The sequence below is a fragment of the Pochonia chlamydosporia genome, chromosome 1, assembly GCF_001653235.2.
Source record: "Pochonia chlamydosporia 170 chromosome 1, whole genome shotgun sequence".
Lineage (NCBI taxonomy): Eukaryota > Fungi > Ascomycota > Sordariomycetes > Hypocreales > Clavicipitaceae > Pochonia > Pochonia chlamydosporia.
This window is the reverse complement of record NC_035790.1, coordinates 2,825,524-2,846,150: the sequence shown is the minus strand read 5'-3', so window position 1 is coordinate 2,846,150 and position 20,627 is coordinate 2,825,524. Positions and strand designations below refer to the sequence as shown.

Sequence of the window (20,627 nt, the reverse complement as noted above, 5' to 3'; positions counted from 1 at the left end):
TCGTTGATAATCCCAGAAGCTTCACGTACTTTGCATCATCACGTGATCTCACATCACGTGGCACGACATTCATCTGTTTGGCATCACAATCACAGTCTCGGATTGGATGCTGTGTTCGATTTTGCATTCGTCTGTAAATTTGAACAAAGTAGAAGTCGGTAGATATTAAATGAAAACAGCGGCAGTCTTATCCTCTAGCTCATGAACTGGCATTGAGGCAGTAGAGTCAGCTCGCCACATGCTATCGATAAGCAAGCGCAATGTCACGTTTGATTCGCCTGCTAAACGCTCCATATCTTCCCTGCATCGACAATTTTCAAGGACATCAACCGGAACAAAACAACGTCGCCATGACGAGCTTGAAACGATCTCACGAGGGAGATCCCCTTGCCTCCAACATTTCAAGTAAAGTCTATGTACGCTCCACGCGCAGCGGCAAGGTCCAAAAAATCGTGAGAGAAGTTTATCTCAGAACCGACATTCCGTGCTCTTCCAAAATTTGCAAGGCCTGCCTAGTGGGAGCTCCTAGAAATGCATCTCAACAAAGTATGACGAACTTTTCGTGTACTTTCGAATTATTATACTAACAACACAACAGTTCAGCCGTTTGTGCTGTCGGAGAAGCCCGCAGGAACCAAGGCTTTCCCTCAAGGGCACTACCTAGTGCCAGATACAAACGCCCTTCTCAACGCAATGGATCTTTTTGAGCAAAGTTCTGCATTCTACGATGTCATCGTTTTGCAGACGGTCTTGGAGGAACTTAGAAACCGGTCTCTTCCATTGTATAACCGGCTGATTGGACTCACCAAAAGCGAAGACAAGCGATTTTATGTGTTTTTCAACGACTTTCGGCTGGAGACGTATGTAAACCGTGAGCCAAATGAGAGTGTTAATGACAGAAACGACCGTGCCGTCCGCTTAGCTGTCAAGTGGTATGGCGAGCATCTGGCGCAGATGAAAGCGGGCAAGATTCCCGCCATTGTGATGCTGAGCGATGACCAGGAGAACCTCAAAAAAGCACGCAGCCAGGGGCTCAACGCACTCTCCCTGAGAGACTATGTCGGCAGCTTGGAAGATGGGGACAAGTTGCTTGACATGGTGGCCGAGGCACAGAGCCAGGGTGGTTTCCACCGACCATCGCAGATGCTGTATCCCGAGTACTATAGCCTCTCGAAGATGATGACCGGTGTGAAGGCTGGTTTGATGCACCAGGGAATTTTCAACGTCTCACCATACAACTACCTCGAAGGCTCCATCAAAGTGCCCGCCTTCTCCAAACCCCTTCTTATTCTCGGCCGCGAGAGCATCAACCGGTCCGTTGATGGCGATGTTGTCGTTGTCGAGCTTCTCCCCCAAGACAAGTGGAAGGAACCGTCTACCAAGATTATCGAAGAAGACAACATCACCAAGAATGAAAATGCCGATACCGAAGAACGAGATGACTTTGTGTCGGACAAGGAACGAAAAGCACTGCAGGAGGAAGCCAAGCGTACACACAAGTCCTCGTCAGAAAGCCAATTGCAACCGACGGCCAGGGTGGTGGGAGTGATCAAGCGAAACTGGCGTCAATACGTCGGACATATTGACCCGTCCTCAGCCAGCAAATCTTCTTCGTCGCAGGGTCGTAAGCAAGACAGCGTTTTTCTCATTCCCATGGACAAGAAGATTCCCAAGATTCGACTACGAACCCGACAAGTATCAGAACTCCTTGGGAAGCGGCTGCTGGTCACCATTGACGCCTGGGACCGAGACTCGAGACACCCAGTCGGTCACTTTGTCCGCTCACTGGGCGAACTTGAGACCAAGGCGGCCGAAACAGAAGCCCTGCTCTTGGAATGGGATGTCCAGTACCGACCGTTCCCCAAGACCGTCTTGGATTGCCTGCCCAAGGAGGGCCACGATTGGAAAGTACCTGCGAGTACGGACGACCCCGGCTGGAAAGACAGAGAAGATCTCCGAGGCCTTCTCATCTGCAGTATCGACCCCGTGGGCTGTCAGGACATTGACGATGCGCTGCACGCGCGCAAGCTTCCCAACGGAAACACTGAAGTCGGCGTGCACATTGCCGACGTGTCACACTTTGTCAAGCCCGCCAACGCCATGGACACCGAAGCTAGCATCCGCGGCACAACGGTATACCTCGTCGACAAGCGTATCGACATGCTTCCGCCCCTCCTGGGCACCGACCTTTGCTCGCTGAAGCCCTACGTCGAGCGCTACGCCTTCTCCGTCCTCTGGGAACTGGACGATAACGCCGAAATTGTCAATGTCCGCTTCACCAAGTCCGTCATCAAGTCGCGCGAAGCGTTCAGCTACGAACAAGCCCAGCTGCGCATCGACGACTCCTCCCAGCAAGACGACCTCACCAACGGGATGCGCATGCTTCTCGCGCTCTCCAAGAAGCTCAAGAAGAAGCGCATGGATGCCGGCGCCCTCAGTCTCTCCTCGCCCGAAGTCAAGGTCCAGATGGAGTCGGAAACCTCTGACCCTATCGACGTCACCACCAAGCAGCTTCTCGACACAAACTCGCTCGTCGAAGAATTCATGCTCTTCGCCAACATTAGCGTCGCCGCCAAAATCTACGACGCATTCCCACAGACCGCCATCCTGCGTCGCCACGCCGCACCCCCCAAGACCAACTTTGACGAGCTTGCCGACCAGCTACGCGTCAAGCGAGGCCTCGAACTCCGCACAGATTCTTCCAAGGCCCTTGCCGACTCCCTCGACGCCTGTGTCGACAAGTCGGACCCCTTTTTCAACACTCTGGTCCGTATCATGGCCACCCGCTGCATGATGTCCGCCGAGTACTTCTGCTCTGGGACCCAAGCCTACCCCGAATTCCGGCACTACGGTCTCGCCTCAGAAATCTACACGCACTTCACGTCACCCATCCGTAGATACGCAGATCTCCTCGCCCACAGACAACTCGCCGCCGCCATTGGCTACGAGGCCGTCCACCCTTCTGTCCGCAGCAGGGGCCGTCTCGAAGCCGTTTGCAAGAATATCAATGTCCGCCATAGAAACGCCCAGATGGCCGGCCGCGCAAGTACAGCATACTATGTGGGGCAGGCACTGAAGGGTAACGTGGCAGAGGAAGAGGCGTTTGTCATGAAGATTTTCAGCAACGGGTTCGTCGTGCTAGTGCCGAGATTTGGAATCGAAGGACTCATCAGGTTGAGGGACTTGGCGGAACCTGAGCCCGAGAGTGAGTTTGACGCCGAGACTTACACGCTTGTTACCAGGGGGAGCAAGGACTTGAAGGTCGAGTTGTTCCAAAAGGTCAAGGTTAGAGTTATGGATGAAAAGGATGAGAGGACCGGCAAGAGGGGTGTTAAAATGGAATTGATTAGTGCATAGATGGAAGTGAAGTAGATGAATGACAGAAAAGGCTCAAGGCGTATGGCGTAGCATTGAATACACAAGAAGAATGGTCACATAGAGAGTTTGAGTCACTGGTCTGAATTTGAGCACTTTTAAATGATAGAATGTATCTAATCCTTTATCCCCAAACGCCATACATGTTTAAAAAGAGAAACCCAATTCATTTCATGCCACTTACTCCTCCATAGCATCCTCCCCGGCAGCACCATCCCCCCACAGCCCATCAAGCTTAAACTCAGCAGCCCACTCCGTAACAATCTCCTTCTGATCAGGCATGACCTCATCCTCACCCGCATTCTTGAGCTTCTTATTACCCGTAGCAGCCACCTCGCCAGTCAACGCAGGCGGCTCAACCCATCCCTGGATACGCCCATCCCGCCAGTCCGTCACGACAGCCATTGCCGCCGCATTGATATTCGGAACACCGCCGCGACCCAATCTACCTCTCTTGCGAGCGACCTGCACCAAAAAATCGGTCGTAACATCGCCGTCCAGTCGGTTGGGCAAAAGGGCAGGAATGTCATATACATCCGTGAGCTTCTGCATCAGATCTGGCGATGAGGACAGTCGACGGATCAGCAAGCTGACTGCGGGGACGGGGTCGTCAATCTGCTTAGGGGGAACGGCATTAAGTAGAATAAGATGGGCATGCGCTTCAGTTGCGTTCTTGAGGTTGACGAGCCCGCCGGACTGGATGGACGAGGAGGATGGGAAGACAACACCAGGAGAGTCGAGGAGTGTCAGCTTGCTGTCGATCTTGACGCTGCGAATACTTGTGGTGACGCCAGCCTCGGCACCAGCAGGACACGCCTTGGAGGAGCTGCCGCCCTTGCCGCTCATTCTGCTCAACAAGGCGTTTATTACGGAGGATTTGCCGACGTTGGGGTACCCAATGACGCCAACGGACACGGCGCGCTTTAGTTGACGGCTGGCAGCGAAGCTCTTGAGCGCTTTGAACAGGGTTGCCGATGTGCTTTGGACAGTCAAGTCGCGGTGGTTGAAGACGTGGGCGTTTGGCGCAGCACCAGACGCACGCAGAGGCAGCGTGGGGAAATACCGTCGCAGGTAGACGAGCCAGTCTCGCAGGACCTTGGGCGGGATCAGATCGACCTTGTTGAGAACCAGGATGAGACGCTTGCCACCAGAAGCAGCGGCCATGATGCTTCGCTCAACCTCTCGTGACCGAGTACCCTCTGGATCTCGTGCGTCCAACACATACAAAACCACATCCGCCTGCTCAACAACCTGCTTAAAGACCTTGTCGTACGTCTTGCGAGAGGAAGCCTGGCCGACAGACATGTCGTTCAAACCGCCGTGCCCTGCATCATCGCTGTCGTCGTCCTCCTCATCGTCGTCGTCCATGCCATCGCTGTCCGCCAAATCCTTATCGTACTGCACCGCTGCAGCCCTCGCGCTAGCCAGCAGTGCAGCCATGGGATTCGACTCGTCCACATCCTCGTCCATGAATTCATCGTCCATGGCCCCAGCGTCGCCCACGGCGTTCTCAGCATCTTCCATTTCTTCCTCGGCTTTCCCCTGGACAGTGCCAGTTCTGGCCGCCTTTGCCATTTCCCTCTTCTTCTCTGCCTCGGCCGCCTTTCTCATTCGCTTCTCTTCAATTTCTTGCAACAGCTTCTCCTTGTACGGGAACAAGTTTGGGATACCGGGATCCTTTTTTAACTTGGATCGCCATTCTGGGTTATTTTTGGCGAGCTTGCGCTGCTTCTTCTGTTTGGCTGCCGACGCTTTTTCAATCTTGTTTCGGAGACGAGTCGTGCCCCTCTTGGACTTGGGTTCTGCAAGTGACAGTTAGATTGCGGCGCAGTCACATTGAATTGGGTGATATGAAGGAACGGGAACTCACTCTTTGGTTTGTTAATTGTTCCCGCCATGGTGTGCAGCACAACCCAAGACTATGATGAAAGAAAATTGGTCTTGACCGACAAAAGGCTGGATGGAGGCTCTCACAATGTGTGTGGCTAGGCTATGTAAAAAAAATTAAGTGGGATGGAGATTCTGCCGACAAAATCTGCTTGACCGCCTTTTTTCTCCACAATGTAGTCCAGCTAGGTTCCAGGGACCAAACCACCAAGTTTCGCCCGTTTTAGCGCTGGCCCGTCATCAAATCGCCCCAGTGCCATTATTAAAACGAGGCTCAACCTTGCCAGCCACGGTCCATCAGTGCGCTTGAAACGTGCAGCCGTTGACAACAGTTGGCGACTGTTGAAGATTAGCTTGCAATTGTCGATTCGACCAGACGTTAGTTTTCATCAATCTACACCGTATCAGCCTTCCGCCCAAAACTTGGGCTCCCCGCGATCAGTCACTACAATCACAATTCACATGCGGGACCAATTGGGAGACGACAGTGGTATTATTGTCCTTGTCTCAAAAAAATAATCTTTTCCTACTACTCCAGTTCGCCTCTTGCTATGATGTATCTCGAATTAAAACCAAACACCAAAACAGTGTCTCTCTGTGCGTCCCCTCCCAGTCTTGCCATCAACGTTCTCCATCCTCCAGTCGACTCGACACCAGCACACCCAGCAGTGCCCGTGAGGTCACAGATGGCAGCTGACTCAGCTTCTTCCTCCATCGGCCGTTGCCAAATAAATAGCATAAGAACCCTTCAATCATTCCGTCGTTTGTGGGTCGTAAGTGAGCGTATTGAAAAAATCACACAAAAAGGTACTACTGGGTAACAAAGTGGGTACAGAGAATCGAAGGCAGCGTTTGGCTCTTGGGCAAGGCGAGTCGCGAGACCAGACCTTGAAACAGGGCGCCAAATACCATTGCAGACAGCGCTCAGATTGCCCTCAGCCCATCTAGAGCATGTAAGCCATCAGGCCCATGGCAGCAACAAAGACGCCGTTGCCCACGGGGGCCATGGTAGGACCAGCAAGACCTTTGGAGCTGGTGGTCGTCACCTGAGTGTTACTGCCACCGGTCTGAGTGGGCTTGGAGGCATCAGTGGTCGAGGAGCTGCCGCCGCTGCTGTCGCCAATAGGGCTCTTAGGGGGATCGTTTTTGGCGCAGAGAGGCTTAATGTTGTTGTTGCAAACGTCCTGACCCTGGGCATTGCCGGCGTTGGTGGTGATGCATTGCGAGAAGAGTGCCTGGCAAATGTAGAAGGGCATGGTCTGCTTGTAGTACTGAATGCCGGGGGTCGAGCTGTTGGAGGAGCAAGTGCAGTTCCACTTGAGGGTTGACTGTGGCAAGGATCAGCACAATGTTGCTTCAGAGTCTCCCAAAGACGGAAAGCGACCCATTATTGTGAATTGCTTGCGCAAACGGGCAAGAGAGAGCCACAGAGAGAGAGAGAGAGAGAGAGAGAGAGAGAGGGAGAGAGAGAGTGTGTGTGTGTGTCAATAACACAAGCTACGTACCTCGGAACAGCTGTTGACAGCAGCATCAGCATTGCAGAGAAGTCGACAAGTGTTAGTCTGACCCTGGCACCAAGTGGCTGTAGAAAAGGCATTGTTAGCAAAAATCCGTAGTGATTCAGACTTGACAGTTTTGAGTCGAGTTGAGGCAGTACAGTCATGGAAGACAATCATGGAATGGACGGCCCAACACAACGCAGCCCAACGGGGATGTCGGTCGCGAGACAGCTACCTACCTCGTTCAGTCTGGGGAACAGTGTTGGGATCAATAGTCATGTCCAACTCGCTGGTGTAGTTGTATTTGGTTTGGGCCTGAGCCGAGGCAGCAGCCAAGGCGACGAGAGCTGCAGAGAAACGCATTGCGATCGAATGTGTGAGAGACTTGTTTGGTTGGGGGTATCTAAGCTGTTGCGAGGTGTGGTGTGTAAGAGAGAAAAAAAAACTAGGCGTGCTGTCAAAGACGAGCAGCGCTACAGATGCGAGTAGAGCTTCAGAAGCTGCAAATCAGTGTCACTTGGGTAGCGGATAGCTTGACGATGCTTGGATGTGATGATTGAGTGGTGGTGAGAAGAGAGTGAAAAAAAGAGGAAGCCAAAAGAAAAGCAATCGGAGAGTCGATGGGGGCAACCAGTCGTAAAAAAAGAGGCCGGCAGGTGCTCGACGGACTTTGCTTCACTCCAGAGCAGAACAGACCAGGCCAGACCAGACCAGGCCAGACCAGACCAGACTTCACACCTTCGAAGGCCAAGACCAACCAACGAGACATGGCCCACGGAGCAAGGGCAACGCAACACACTGACAGACTGCAACCGGGGGTCGGGCCAGAAATGGAACCTGACTTCATTTGATCATTCTGTTGCTAGTCTGTGGCCATTGTCTAGCCAGGCTCCATGCGCGGCTTGGCGGCGACAGAAAAAGCGAGTCCACAGCATTGAGGCAGGTATTACGGAGCTCCTTGTCACCATGTCTAGTACCAGTTGACCTCTGGTCACATCGGAACTTTGCCAAAAGACCGGGGTCAGAGCTCGTACCAGCATCAAGCCAGCTTCTCCATGCAGACAACCAGACCTCAACATGGGCGTTCGCTGACATCGTGTCGACCTCAACCACCTGTATTTTCCTCTTCTTCCTGCCCTCTTCTTTTCAATTGCTTCCTTTCTTTCGCCAATTTGCCGCCGTCTCGCACCCAGCTACCTAGTATATTACCTGGAGCCAACAGCCCAAATTTCGGAGTACCAGCCAGCTGACAACAATCTGCTCCATATTGCCGCACCCATCAATTGATCCGTCTCCATGCCGAAATTTTCACTCATCGCTTTTCTGATTACCACTCGCAGTGGACATCCTTTGGCCCCAACGACTAAAACCAACTAACCTGGGTCGGTGGCAAGTGAGTCTCGGCGTGGCGCTAAGTGTCTCTGAAGAGCCACACCCATGTCCAAATACGCAACAAGATAACATGGATGGCCAGATGGGAGACAAGGGACAGGCGGCCGCCAGAGTCCGATATTCTCCACTACAGCGATGAAATCGTCCCTCGGTCATTCCACTATTCACGAGGTATTACGTAGTTGGCAAGCTGTTTCGCAGCCTTGCCGTCCGCGGCAGATTCTGCGTCGCAGTACGGAGTAGTCCGCAGAGAATTGTACCTCAACAAGTGATGGCGAGTCGTCTTCAACAGCCAGGATATCCTTCACCGAGAACAAGGGCACAGAGCATAGCATGGAGAGATATTTGGTTGCCAGGGTGTCCATGACGCTCGTCTATCGCGGACAGCCTTCAGCATACTCTGTGGTGGGCTTGTGGCAGGCATTGTCTGGCTGGAACGGCCCATGTTTGGCCCTCATCTCTGAAGCACACAATCAATTCATCGCCTCCTCCGTTCAAGCAGACCTTCTGATTCAGATTCTGTTTTTTGAAGCACCATGACACTATGCCTGCCAGGGTGATGGGCACCTGGCCACTGTAGCGCAACTGTTATCGCGAGGGACAAGTGCCTTCAATCACATGGACAAGGTGTGGTGGCCCTGGGTTGACTTGCGAGGGTTTTGAGACAGCACGCATCCATCACGTTGATTGATGGGACAAGGCTCAGTTTCACCATGTAAGCCTTGGTTAGGCGCATCATTGGATTGTCGAATGGGCTCAATTGGACCTTCATTGTCGACATCAGTGAGTGCTGGGCTTTGCACCAGCTTCGTATTACACTTTTCGCCTGTGGTCAATTGAAAAGCTGTCAACAAAGCTATTTCTCTCCAATTGATGCGGAGTTGCACGGCTACCAGCAGAATCTTGTTGACCTGCATGCGCCTCATGCACAGGGGCCAGTTCTTCAAACAGCAACCTTCCCCATCCCAGCCGTCATGCCCCAAAAAGCCATCTTTCTGTCATTGAGGGGTTACATGGGGAAGCCGGTGGAAGTCGAGTGTCCAGCCAAACAAGCCTGTGGCCTTGGAGCATGTGGTGGGCATGTAGCAAACTCCAAATTACATGCCCCAAACAACGACACGCAAGCGGCTAATATCGCCGATTTTCTGAGGCTGGACGACGTGACGCAAGGGCGGAGGCAGCACATCAATGTCACACGCAATCAGATAGCGTTCTTCTTCAGCTTGGTTGCTCACAGTGGACAGGCACCAGAAAACCTTGTTGCCCCTCTGTGTGCGTACTAGGTATGATGCTTCCTTTTGTCGTTCTCTACTCCGTATGTCATCGTGGTTATTTGGGCTCCCAATATTAGCAATTTCGTTGGGGCGGCCGTCGCACGAACAGTGAGTCACAGCATTGTTCATTACAAGAACATTCTCTTCAGAGAATAGCACCTGTTGGCAACAGTCCGCCAACTCTAGCTTTCATCAATACAGTTCTCGCCCTGAGCCGGCTTTGCCGATGAACATCGACTTGGGGCTTGGCGGCTTCACCATGCCTGCGTCCAGCGCTCCAAACTGGGTCACATTGTTGGAAACCTTTTAGCGGCCCGGTGCATTTGGTCCTCGACATCTGGAGGCTCCATGCAGCCAGTAACCATTCATGGAGCTCCACTGCATTCGTGAAAAGTCGATTGTCCGGTTAGACCCGCCAATAATGGCCGCTAATTGAAAGCCCAACCAGCCACCAGGAACCTCACGCTGGCCCTGCGTACTGGAATGGTGGTGAGAAGAGTTCCTGAGTTGCCATGGCATCCGTCGACGTCTGTGCGTTAGTCGCTGAGGAGCCCATAGCTTGAGCGAAGGGGAGCACATGAGCAACCGCATCAACTGCACTCCGTACAAAGACAAACGACAAAGTTGGGCCTAACAGTTGGGAAATGGGAAGGCAAACTGGCTTACCGATTTGCCGTAACCCGAGAGCAACACCAGGCAGGTTTGAATTCCGATTTCCCGGGCCCTTGAAGTTGATATACTGACCCTACGTCCGACTGTTAGCTGGTCAGACAAGTCCAATGCAACGAAAAAGATGAAAGGTTGGTCGTGCCGAGCACCCTTCACGAGCAACCAGGTTGGCCGCCACATGGCTTGATGGAGGAGGAATGAAACTTTGGGATGCCAAGTTGGCTCAACGGTAGCGGCATCCAGCCTCGTATCTGACGAGCTAGACAACCCCCCACACCTCTTGATGCTACAATGACAACGGAGCCAGCACCACCCTGCAGCATCCTTGGTCGATCTGATCGCTCCCGTCCTTAGCACTCAGCGTCTGCAGCTGTTCTATGGCTCTCCACACCAAAATACAGGGGTATTGCCCGTCATGATGGGTGGCATGGACCACCAGTTCCTGTGGCGCAGGCAGCCAGACTGATTGCAGCAATGGAGTAAGTAGACTAGCCATTGCCTGGCGGTGCTTGCTCCAGGGTGACCGAGGTGAACTACGAATTCACATACCGAGTTATATTTGGCAAGGCTGCAGATTGTAGTCTCATTGTGCATCACATTTGGAAGCAGGTGTTGCCTCTTCCATCTTTGACGAAGCAATGCGCTCGGTGGTGACTTGCCTTGAAAGTTGGATCTCAGTCCCCGGCATACCGTCCAACAGAATTACTTGTCAATTATGGTCCAATCGTTGTCCGGATCGTTGTCCGGATCGTTGTCCGGATCGTTCCAACTTCACTTGCATGTCTCTTCTTCATCTCGTACCAATGGCAACCTCTTGGAAGTTTGAAATATATCAACGAGACACGTCTAATTGACTAACTGGCAACCTGTGCCCATTCAGTAGTATACACCTCCCTGACTAGATTCCTCCCCAATTCCCCCAACGTACCAACCTGTTTGACTACAGCATACTCGTAAAACAGTTTGGACTCCTCAAGATCCCCATCAACGCCCCAGCTATTTATCAGAGACAACTCCTTCCCTCGGCCAGGCAGTCTCGCAATATCAGCCAACATCTCCCTCGCCGACACGCATAGTTCCCATTCTGCTAGCTCCCCTGGACACATTTTGACAACCATGAGGAGAAGCATTTGGCACAGGGATACCTGATCAATATCTGCCAGCGCTTCTTGAAGTTTCTGGTTCAGCACACCCTTGGTTGTTGTTATAGCACTCCCCATGTTCTCAGCGGTATTAGCCAATAGCTTCGCTATCATCAAGAGATTCTTTACGCGAACGGGGTGAAAAGGCGTCACGTAGCGGTATGGATCGCACGATACTGCAACCACGGATGCCACTGCCAGCGCATAGGCAAAGTTATTCTGTTCGGCAAAGTAGATTGAAGTTTCCGTGAGGAGTTGCGGGACTGGTGATACAGCCCATAGGTCGTCATCGATGAGGGTCTTGTTAGACTTGTATTCTGCTACTAAGGCTCTGTGACGTTCAGAGAGTGTTTCTGGTAACTGGTTTGGTTCCGTAGTGTGTTTCGCCGCAATGCCTTGTATGCGTTTATCCGTGACTGCTGGGTGGTTATCGACATTGGATACGTCTGCAACACTGAGCGTATCTGCGTTTGCATGCCGCACTAATTTTGAACAGACTTGGTACACATTCAAGTCATTTATGCACCTATCGCAAGTGCACTCAAAGCTATACTGCAATAGTGCTTCTCTCCGTGTCGACAATGGCATTGTACAATCTACCCTAAGTTAGCAGATTCACTCACTCACGAAATAACATCTACACGTACCCGTGTATGAGATTTCAATCTCATCACCAGTCTGAATGGCCGTCTCGGCCCTCAAAATCGCCTTTCTTCCCACAAACTGGACCACAGCGTTTGGAATACACGAATGGTTCGCCATGGCCAGTGTCGTTTCCAAAAACACACCCACCTGTCCTAGATCAACATCCCATCTATGAAAGGCATTCGTCTGGATCTACTAATCGTCAGTAACCACATCAAACCCTCAGAGCCGAGAATACCAGCATACCTTGCAAAGCAGCTCAACTGCCCTTCGTACATCTGCCTCCCCGCCATCTCTCCCAGCAAACGCACACGCCGCCATCCCCATCATCTCCAAGTCCGGCCAACTCTTGTTATTTCTCCTCTTGTCCACGTGCCCATCCAGCAAGGACACACCATCCTCAATCTCCTGTTTTAGCAGAGTTTGCACCAGCGCTCTCACAGGTGTTGGTAGATCAGCGCCTGTGCGCGACCCCAGCTTCCGCTGCCGGAGGGGCTTGCATTCTTTGGAGTGGACGGCTGTCCAGGCTGCTTTCTGGCATGCAGCGTCACAGTAGTATGCAGCGTGGCAGCGGGAACAGGCGCGTGGTGAGCCTGGACGAAGGCAGTGTGTGCAGACGGACGTGAGATGCGAGAGGGATGGGTGTAAGATGAGCGGATGGAAGGTGTGGATTATTTGCGAGGGCTTGAAGGCGCTGGTGGCGTGGAGGGCGCGGTGCTTGATAGGATGATGACGGGTTTCTATGGATGGCATGGTTGTGTTTGGATGTTGACGTTGATGTTGATGGATCTGGTGATGGTTGAAGCTGGGCTGTGGTGGGTTGAGGTTGAAATTTTGTGGGCTTGACGTTGGTGGCCGGCAGTTGGGCCACCTGCGGCATGAGATGATACATTGCGACTGGCAATAATACGGTACGCCAAATACTCCAATAATCACAATGTTTTACGGATACTGATATGAACAGTGGTTTGCACAAATTGTTGGTTGTTATTGCTCGTCGTCAATGGGTATATTACAAGTCTATCATCATGTACAGGTCTAACACGCACAACTCTACAATTCTTCATGCGCCCTCCTCTTGCTCTGCTCCTTTCTCACGCTCGCAAGTCTATTATTCAACTCTCGACTCCAATCTCCCTTACCCGCCTTACTCGCCTTCATGATCCTACCGACATGATAGTCCCAGCACCCCTCAGCCGTCTCCGACTCTCTAGTCCGGCACTGCTCATCGCTCAACCTAGGAATGGTCGGCCACTGTCCCAAAACAGCGCCCATGTCCTCGTCCATAAAGTTATCCAGAACAAGTTGGCCCGCCTTTCGTTGTGCCCCGGCCCACGCCTTCCCCTCGGGCATCAATACCCTCAGCAGCGACGCCATGCCGCCATCCTTCAAGAATTCTGCCCGAATTATGCTATCCTTGATGAGGCCATTGATGACGGCGACTTTGGACTTGACCCGCGCAGCAGCCTGCTGGTCATCGGTGCCGTGTCCATTTCGAGCTGGAATGACGCTCGAGTAAATACTTTGACGCAACGACTCCCCGGTGTTGGGACACTTGGAGTCCACAAGCTGCGGCCACACCTTGACGACTTCCTTGAGGGCGGTAGGGTTATTTTGCATGGCGCCCGCCAAGATGGCAGCGGCTTGTTGATCGCGAGGAATGGCTCCATCCGTCGCCGCCCTCTGGTCAGACATGAGGCACAAAAGAGCTTTGATGGCGTCCGAATCCTCGGCGACTTTGAGACCGTAGTACAAGTCGTGAGAGAGGTCTTCCAGTCCTTCTAGCGCATCATCGAATGCTTTGTCGTTTTTAGTGACGCCGCTCTTGAGCATCTTGAGTCCCTCGTAAAAGTGGACTGATTCGTGCTCCGGGCCTTTCACCTTTCCCACGGGTTCGTACTCTGGTGCGCCTCTGGGAATTTTAGGCGCATCTGGTTGTTGCTCGGGGTCAACCACGACCACGGCTTGATCAATCGGTAGCCCCTCTAGAGAAGGGTCCGTCTCACCGGGGACATTGATCTTGGCTTCTTTTTGGCCGGTCCAGATGTTTAGCCGGACATGAAGCCCGTTGGGTAGTTCTTGGTCATTGTGTACTGTTTGGAATTCATCTGTTGGTTGGAAGACCCGTGGGTAACACTCATCGGGGTTGCTGGTGTGGCAGATGAGGTCTGGTTTTGCAGCCTTGTCTGAACTTGAGTCTTGGGCTATTGAGGGAGTTGCAAAGATGCAGACTATGAGGGCAAAGACGATGGCTAGCATCATAGGTAGATGTGTTGTTGAGCGTGGCCGAGTCATTGTGAGCGATGTGAGGTTTGGTGTTGTCAATGCTGGTTTGGGCACAGACTCTTAGGCCGATCGAGGTGAGCTGCTGAGGTTTGGTTTGGTGAAGACGGATCAGCCAACCGCCTGCTCAATGTTTCAAGGAAAATAAATATACATTAATGGCGACAAATTACTTTTATACAGGCTAAAATGAGTCAACGAAGAAGAGGACACATACAGCGAAGCGTGTATAATTGTGGATATCGAAGTCGGTGGAAGCGCCATCGCGACTCAGCAAAGTGGCCACTACGATTGCCGAGCTGTCAATTCCTGATTGGTTGGCTCGCTTAGTCACGCCATGGCCACTTACATGCACCCAGGAAAGAGTCCGCACTGATGTTGAAAATGATGATGCGTCCCAAACTTGTATGAATATCATAGCAAACAAGTCAGATGGAGCAACTCTGACCACTTGAATTGCAGTGATTTGAAATGCCAATTCCTTCAGTACGCAGACTGATGAGCCTTGTGCTTCTTTTCCCTCCCTTGTCCATTCCACGGTGGCGGGGCAGGGCGATTGCATACCAATGGGCGGCACCTTGAACGATGAAGCTCTTTACGCGGGATCATTGAAGCTTTGCAAATCTGGAAGCTGGCTTTACATTCCTGACGAAGAAGCTCGGGCATCGAATTGGAAGACGTCAAGTTAGACATGAATTGTCATCCTGGTGTCGTCACTCCATTAGGAGGCGAGGTTGGTTGGCACTGCGAAACGCATATAACTGACCTTGGCCGTGAAGCGAGAAGTCTCAAGCAAACAAACTTTATCATCTTCCCCGAGCAGTATATTTTTCATACTACAATTTCCTTGATGGAGTAAGCGGAATTTCGCTCGTATGATACAACGTCCCTCAATATTTCAATACAACTGGGGAGGCGGAAACGATGCTATCCTACATCATTCTCATCGCCCTCGCACTCGGCATCAATGCTGCACCAGCCAATCACGAGCGACATGCGCATCAAGATATTCATCTGAAGAGACTGGACAGACATAGGGCTCACGGACACGCGGAGCCGGCATCGGCATCAACATCTGCATCTGCACATATAAATCCACCGAAAACAATACACAAAAGGGGGGGCGAGGTCCGCAGGGTTGTATATTCGACTTCGATGCGCTTGCATAGCGAATCTCGACCAGAGTGGGTTAGAAAGCGGTTTTGAGGTAGTGCTCGGCTGGACCGATGGGGATTTCTCTATGTAGTAGGTCTCAAGTATGTTTTCTGGGAGTTATAACAACGGAATTGAGGAGGTTTGGGTCAACAGTTGAAAGATAGGGGAATTTGCTCTCACAGTCGTTTGGTAGACTGCTGGATTGAGATGCGGGGGGCCGATAACTAGAGTCTGGTCGACACTGGTTTGTGGCCTCTTTCGACTCCAACGTTCGTTTAAAGTTGTTGGTCTTTGTACAATAGTTGTATTGGGATCTGCGATCCCCCCTTTTTAATTCGCTCATTATAAATACCAGCAGGCTGATGAATCACATGCTGGACCCAAGTTGCGGTGGCGATCTGCGAATTCTGCAAAATATCCTTGATCCTGAACGGCCGCTGAAAGCCACGGCAAAGATGCCTAAAGCTGTGGTGACACAGCAGCAGCATGGCTGGTGGCCTCTCCACATCCAGCGACGGCAGCCCAATCACACAGCTCGGAGCTACATATATCTACGGTCCACATGGGCAGCCACAATTGCCAGCAAGCTGGAGACATGTCTCCTGAAATCGACATCAAAGTCCAGTTCACCACACGACACTTTGACGTCGACGCACTTCAACGCAAGTCGTTCATTCATATCCACCCGTTCTTGTCATCGAATCCAAGAAATACTGTGAAAAACGACGTGACGGAGCTGCGACGCATCAAAGCCAGCATCCGACGACCCTCAAACGGAAGCTGTGCCAGCACCACCGGCTACCTTGCCTAGGTACTTCGCCAAGTTCGAAATCTGATTAACCGCATCCCGAACATCTCATCTCAATATGCCTTCCCCACGACGAATGCGACTGCTCGTCCTGGCGGCCGTTGTGACGGTCGTATTCTTCTTCTTCTATTCATCCGGCGTCGATCCGAGTCAAGACTCGCACAAGATACAAGACTTTTACCACAAGACCATGGACGGGATGAAGAAAGGCACACCGCCCGGTCAGGCTATTATCAACACCAAAACGGGCCAAAGGGCTGGCCATATCCCCGCTGACAAGGACGCCGACGGCGACGTTGATGAGGATGACAGAAAGGTCGCTGCCGAGATGCAGATGCGGTTGAAAAAGGCTGAGCAGGACGCCAAGGACAAGGCCAATACAAAGGGTGGCCTGAAGCCTGACGTCCCGAGTAAGATTGTAGGCCAGGGCAATTCAGCGGGTGGTCAGCCGAAAAAGGACAAGACTACGGGTGATCATGCTCTGTCAAAGGACTCAGACAAGACAACAGATAAGACCAAGGGCAAGGCCAAGGAAACCAAGGAGGAGAGCGAGGCGGAAGCCGAGTTAAGTAGTATTTTGAAAAAGGCACCAGGTATGTTTAGCGATTCTCTATCATGGCTGCCCATGGCATCTAACGTGTCACTAGTCGTCATCTTTTCCAAGACGTACTGCCCCTTCTCCAAGACAGCCAAAGGCATCCTTCTCGACAAGTATCACATCGCCCCCGTGCCACATGTTGTCGAACTCGACGAGCATCCACAGGGGCCTGCTTTACAAGCCGTCTTGGGGGAAAAGACTGGTCGTAGGACCGTACCCAACATTCTCGTCAATGGAGTCAGCATAGGCGGAGGTGACGACATTGTCGAGCTAGACAGAGAGAACAAGCTGGCAGGAAAGATTAAGATGCTGGGCAACAAGCGCATCCAGGTCTCAGAACGGTTTGCGCCTGGCGATAGCAATTCCTGATCTGTGACACAGACTGTGCTAACCTTACTTTATGCTTCTTTCGGTATTAGTATTGGGTTTTTATTTTGCCGGGATATGATATGGAGCACGGGTTGTGTGACATTTCACCGGCTGATGACTGCATTGGGTACACGGAGTTTTGGCGCTTGTACAGATATCAAAACGGAGGTTATCTGGGGTTTTGAGAAGGGTTGGGAAAGGCTGTTTATCGTGGACATGTGTCGTAGATACCTCGTGGAAGATGAATGAATGGGTGAGTCAAGTGTTGAGACGAGTGGTAATGGTTTCGTCTCCAGAAAGTACCGAATATACAGGCACGTCATACTTATGAAAAGTTTATTTAAAGCAACAGCTTTTCATGCGATTAAACGCCATTGATTTGGGTTGGTCTGGCGCCTTCTGCAGAGCTGCATCTCGCTAACAGCCTGCCTGATATGGACGTGCTGATGGCAGCACTCCTAGCGGTGAAGTGGGCCACAGACAAGTCAAGTTCGCTTGGGTGGGTGACAGGGGCCTGGCTCATGTCTCAGTCGTGGGAAGATGTGAAGCCTTGGGCGGATGGGCTGAGAACTTTGAAGTCCTGGGCTGAACTGTCATGGTCGTTTCAGCGATGAAGGCGTGATGCAGGAAAACGTAACAAATTCGCAATTTGCACCAACACTGCCATTCAGCTTGTGCCTGCAAAGACTGACACTGGATTATTAACACGGTAGGTACAGTGCCTGTTGCAATGACGTTAGAAATGGACGGGGCAGTAACATGATCGTCCAGCAATTCCGTCATATCCCCACGACAAGATCTACGACTCACGACAATCTCCCAAACGCAGAAAAACGCCGCAACACTACAATCACACAACTGACTTCATCATCATCACCTTCCTCCCGTCAAAGCGTCTCGCCAACTTCCAAAAGCAAGTCATCTCACGCAGGGACCCCCTGCCCCATTACTCCCTACACCACACATCTATCAATACTTTGCACATCTGTGGCGTCCCAAGCCTCCTCTCATTGGGAAAGGCGCAGGAGGTGCGCTGCAAAGCCCTTTGGTTGGATCACGAGTGAGCCAAGACGGCTAATAAGAAAGCCGCTCACTCTGCGAAAGCCCATGAGCGCCTCTTTTTCTCCCTCACTCACTTTCCTACACTTTTTCATCATCCATCGCCCATTTTTGATCGAGAGACGAAATTAAAAGCGATTGCCAAGGACGAGCGCCGCTGCAACGACTTGAACCCTTATAATTTTGGTAGCGACATCCCCCGGAACCATGCGGCGTCAATCCACCAGCTCCGCCAACTCGGACGCCTCGTCCACGTACTCCGTCTCAACTACGGCGTCGTACTCCAAGGAACCTCTTTTGGATAACGGGGTCGAGCCGCGCCGTGGTCTCCGCCAGAAGGCGAGGGATGTGGTGTCTGACTTGGGCAAGCCGCCTACTTCGCGGCAGGATGCGAAAGAGGGGAAGCATACGTCTAATTTTGGGGATCCAGGCTTTCTGACGGAGGTTATGAGGCCGCCGAAGTTCTGAGTACACAAGTTTTGAGTGAGAAAGGATGTTTTGGGGGAGGGGCGTAAATGGATGGGAAAAGGACTATAATGGTGGCGATTTTGTTATGGGTTATGAAAGCGTTGATTTTTGAGTTTTTGATTCTTTGAATGAGGCCAGAATTTTACGACTTCGCTTGGCTTGCGGTTATGCCGTATGCCGTATGATTTGTTATGCTGCGCCTGTTGGTCGTGGCGGTTACTGTGGCTTACTTGCGACATGGAGGATGTTGAAGGGCTGGATTGAGGGAGATGCTGATTTGATGAACTGGATGATAGCATGGGTAGATGAGCCTGAATAGCCTGCGATCATGAAATGCTTTGCGTCGTTGGTTATTGGCGCAGGTGTTTGGGTTAATGAGTTGAAATGATATCGAGCAGTCTATGTTTCTGCGATATGTGCGTCTTGGTCGTCGCGCGTTGTGTCTGTTTGATTGCTGACGGTGGATGCAAACGTTTCAGCTACAGCTACGGAAGTGGATCTGGTGCGGCATGGAGCACTTTATAGTCCTTACTGTTGCTTCCATCGTATTCTGGACTAGTTGCGGCCCAATAGTAGTTGATAGGTTCATCCCATCAGTTGAATACTTTCAATGTTTCCAATCAGAAAACGATTAGCCTGTCCGTTGTTCAACTGGCTGCGCATTAGTGGGAACGCAGTTCTTCGAGCTACTTTGGTGCTTAAACTTCTGGAAGTAACCTGACGCCAAGTCTATCCTTAGCGTGAGCCTCGAAAGATGCAATTCAAGGCGTAGGAAGAAGTGTTTCTGCAAGCGACTCGAGTTCATGTCTTGTGTTATGCGTCAACACTCGGTGATATCTACCTCCCCATTATAGTGTTGGCAGTAAACGGCCGGTCTTGTTCAAAGTGCGATGAATAAAGCGCTGAAGGTTCTTAAAGATATGACCCAACAATATTGATTCTGTACATCGTTGACTGGATGACTGGTCGCCGTGACATGACCTTGTGAGACACGGGATCCAGGATGTCGGTTCATCCTCTCACAAGAGTCCAAATCGGGACGGTCTCAGATTGCGACAAGTGCCCAGAGGCCGACAGTTGATCATGGGACGTCCACATTGAGTACGAATGTAGCGCAACGGTGCAAGATCAACTGGGGTATGGCTTTGAGGCTGGATTGGCATCGAAGTCCGGTATTTGGCCAATATTGAAACGTTCACAGCACCATGCAGAGCCCAAGGCAGCACAACATTGAACCTGACATTGAATGCTGCCGCCTCGGTAGCACCTGCCTCGGTTACCATACTGCAACTGAAGCAACAACGCGGGGTTCGGATGAGGAGAAGGATCAGAGCCAAGGAAGACGGAAGCCAGGTGCAACTCGCCTACTCCACTCCACTCCGTCTTCCAACATGAACATGGACTCGACTCCTCCACTGCTCCTGAGTCCTGATCAAGCCACTGTTCCACAACCCTTCCCCCACAAAGTCTCCGGCTATCATGGAACCAATCTTGCCTCTTTGGGCCTTGTTTTGCCCAGCCTATGCGTCTTACACACGAGCTCAACCAAAAATTTGGCCGAGCCCCCGCAAATCACAAGCATGGACAGCGACAATTTGGGACGAGAATACCGGGCGGAGTGTGTCTTTGACGGAAGACCTCAACGGCTGCTGGGTAAGGCAAGATAATATACAAAGCCGGCTTGCTCCACCAATATGGAGATTGAATCGTCTGATTCAGAGACTTTACTGAAATTCGTTGTGCTAGGCTAATACTCTGTACATGCCAGTCTTTTTCAAAATCACTCCTCTTTTGGCGAGGTTATTCTTGATTTATACGGCCCTTGGGTATATTGGCTTGGCGCAGACGGAAGCGTACTGAGCCACCCCCTTCTCGGGCGACTTACAGCAAGCAAGAGACGCGGGATTCGTATTCCATGACAACGCGGGGTGTGTTGTCTTCCTTCTCTCTTTTAAAATCAAGAAAGCGTACAACAGAAACATATAGACTCCTTTGATAAGCAAA

At 51.7% G+C, this 20,627-nt stretch overlaps 6 protein-coding genes across 6 annotated transcripts; 2 read left to right on the top strand and 4 right to left on the bottom strand.

The window, feature by feature from the left end:
• Nucleotides 1–350: 350 nt before the first annotated feature.
• VFPPC_00718 (mitotic control protein dis3) lies at nt 351–3,357 on the top strand (the record flags this gene model as incomplete). The annotated part of the gene is made up of 2 exons (XM_018280686.1): nt 351–546; nt 599–3,357. The coding sequence occupies 2 exons, from the start codon at nt 351–353 to the stop codon at nt 3,355–3,357; spliced, it is 2,955 nt and encodes a 984-aa protein (XP_018148941.1).
• A 198-nt stretch (nt 3,358–3,555) lies between these two features.
• On the bottom strand, nt 3,556–5,273 carry VFPPC_00717 (GTP-binding protein; the record flags this gene model as incomplete). The annotated part of the gene is made up of 2 exons (XM_018280685.1): nt 3,556–5,177; nt 5,246–5,273. The coding sequence occupies 2 exons, from the start codon at nt 5,271–5,273 to the stop codon at nt 3,556–3,558; spliced, it is 1,650 nt and encodes a 549-aa protein (XP_018148940.1).
• Nucleotides 5,274–6,206: 933 nt separating this feature from the next.
• On the bottom strand, nt 6,207–7,124 carry VFPPC_12872 (PCI domain-containing protein; the record flags this gene model as incomplete). Its single annotated transcript, XM_018290649.1, has 3 exons — nt 6,207–6,590; nt 6,768–6,844; nt 7,001–7,124. 3 exons carry the CDS (start codon nt 7,122–7,124, stop codon nt 6,207–6,209), a joined length of 585 nt encoding a protein of 194 aa, XP_018148939.1.
• A 3,818-nt stretch (nt 7,125–10,942) lies between these two features.
• Nucleotides 10,943–12,636, bottom strand: VFPPC_00716 (MYND finger family protein; the record flags this gene model as incomplete). Its single annotated transcript, XM_022428187.1, has 4 exons — nt 10,943–10,950; nt 11,025–11,834; nt 11,886–12,075; nt 12,130–12,636. The coding sequence occupies 4 exons, from the start codon at nt 12,634–12,636 to the stop codon at nt 10,943–10,945; spliced, it is 1,515 nt and encodes a 504-aa protein (XP_022284689.1).
• Nucleotides 12,637–12,936: 300 nt separating this feature from the next.
• VFPPC_00715 (nucleotide exchange factor SIL1) lies at nt 12,937–14,178 on the bottom strand (the record flags this gene model as incomplete). Its single annotated transcript, XM_018280683.1, has 1 exon — nt 12,937–14,178. The coding sequence occupies one exon, from the start codon at nt 14,176–14,178 to the stop codon at nt 12,937–12,939; it is 1,242 nt and encodes a 413-aa protein (XP_018148937.1).
• Nucleotides 14,179–16,187: 2,009 nt separating this feature from the next.
• VFPPC_00714 (glutaredoxin domain-containing protein) lies at nt 16,188–17,096 on the top strand (the record flags this gene model as incomplete). Its single annotated transcript, XM_018280682.1, has 2 exons — nt 16,188–16,722; nt 16,777–17,096. The coding sequence occupies 2 exons, from the start codon at nt 16,188–16,190 to the stop codon at nt 17,094–17,096; spliced, it is 855 nt and encodes a 284-aa protein (XP_018148936.1).
• Between the last annotated feature and the right edge of the window lie 3,531 nt (nt 17,097–20,627).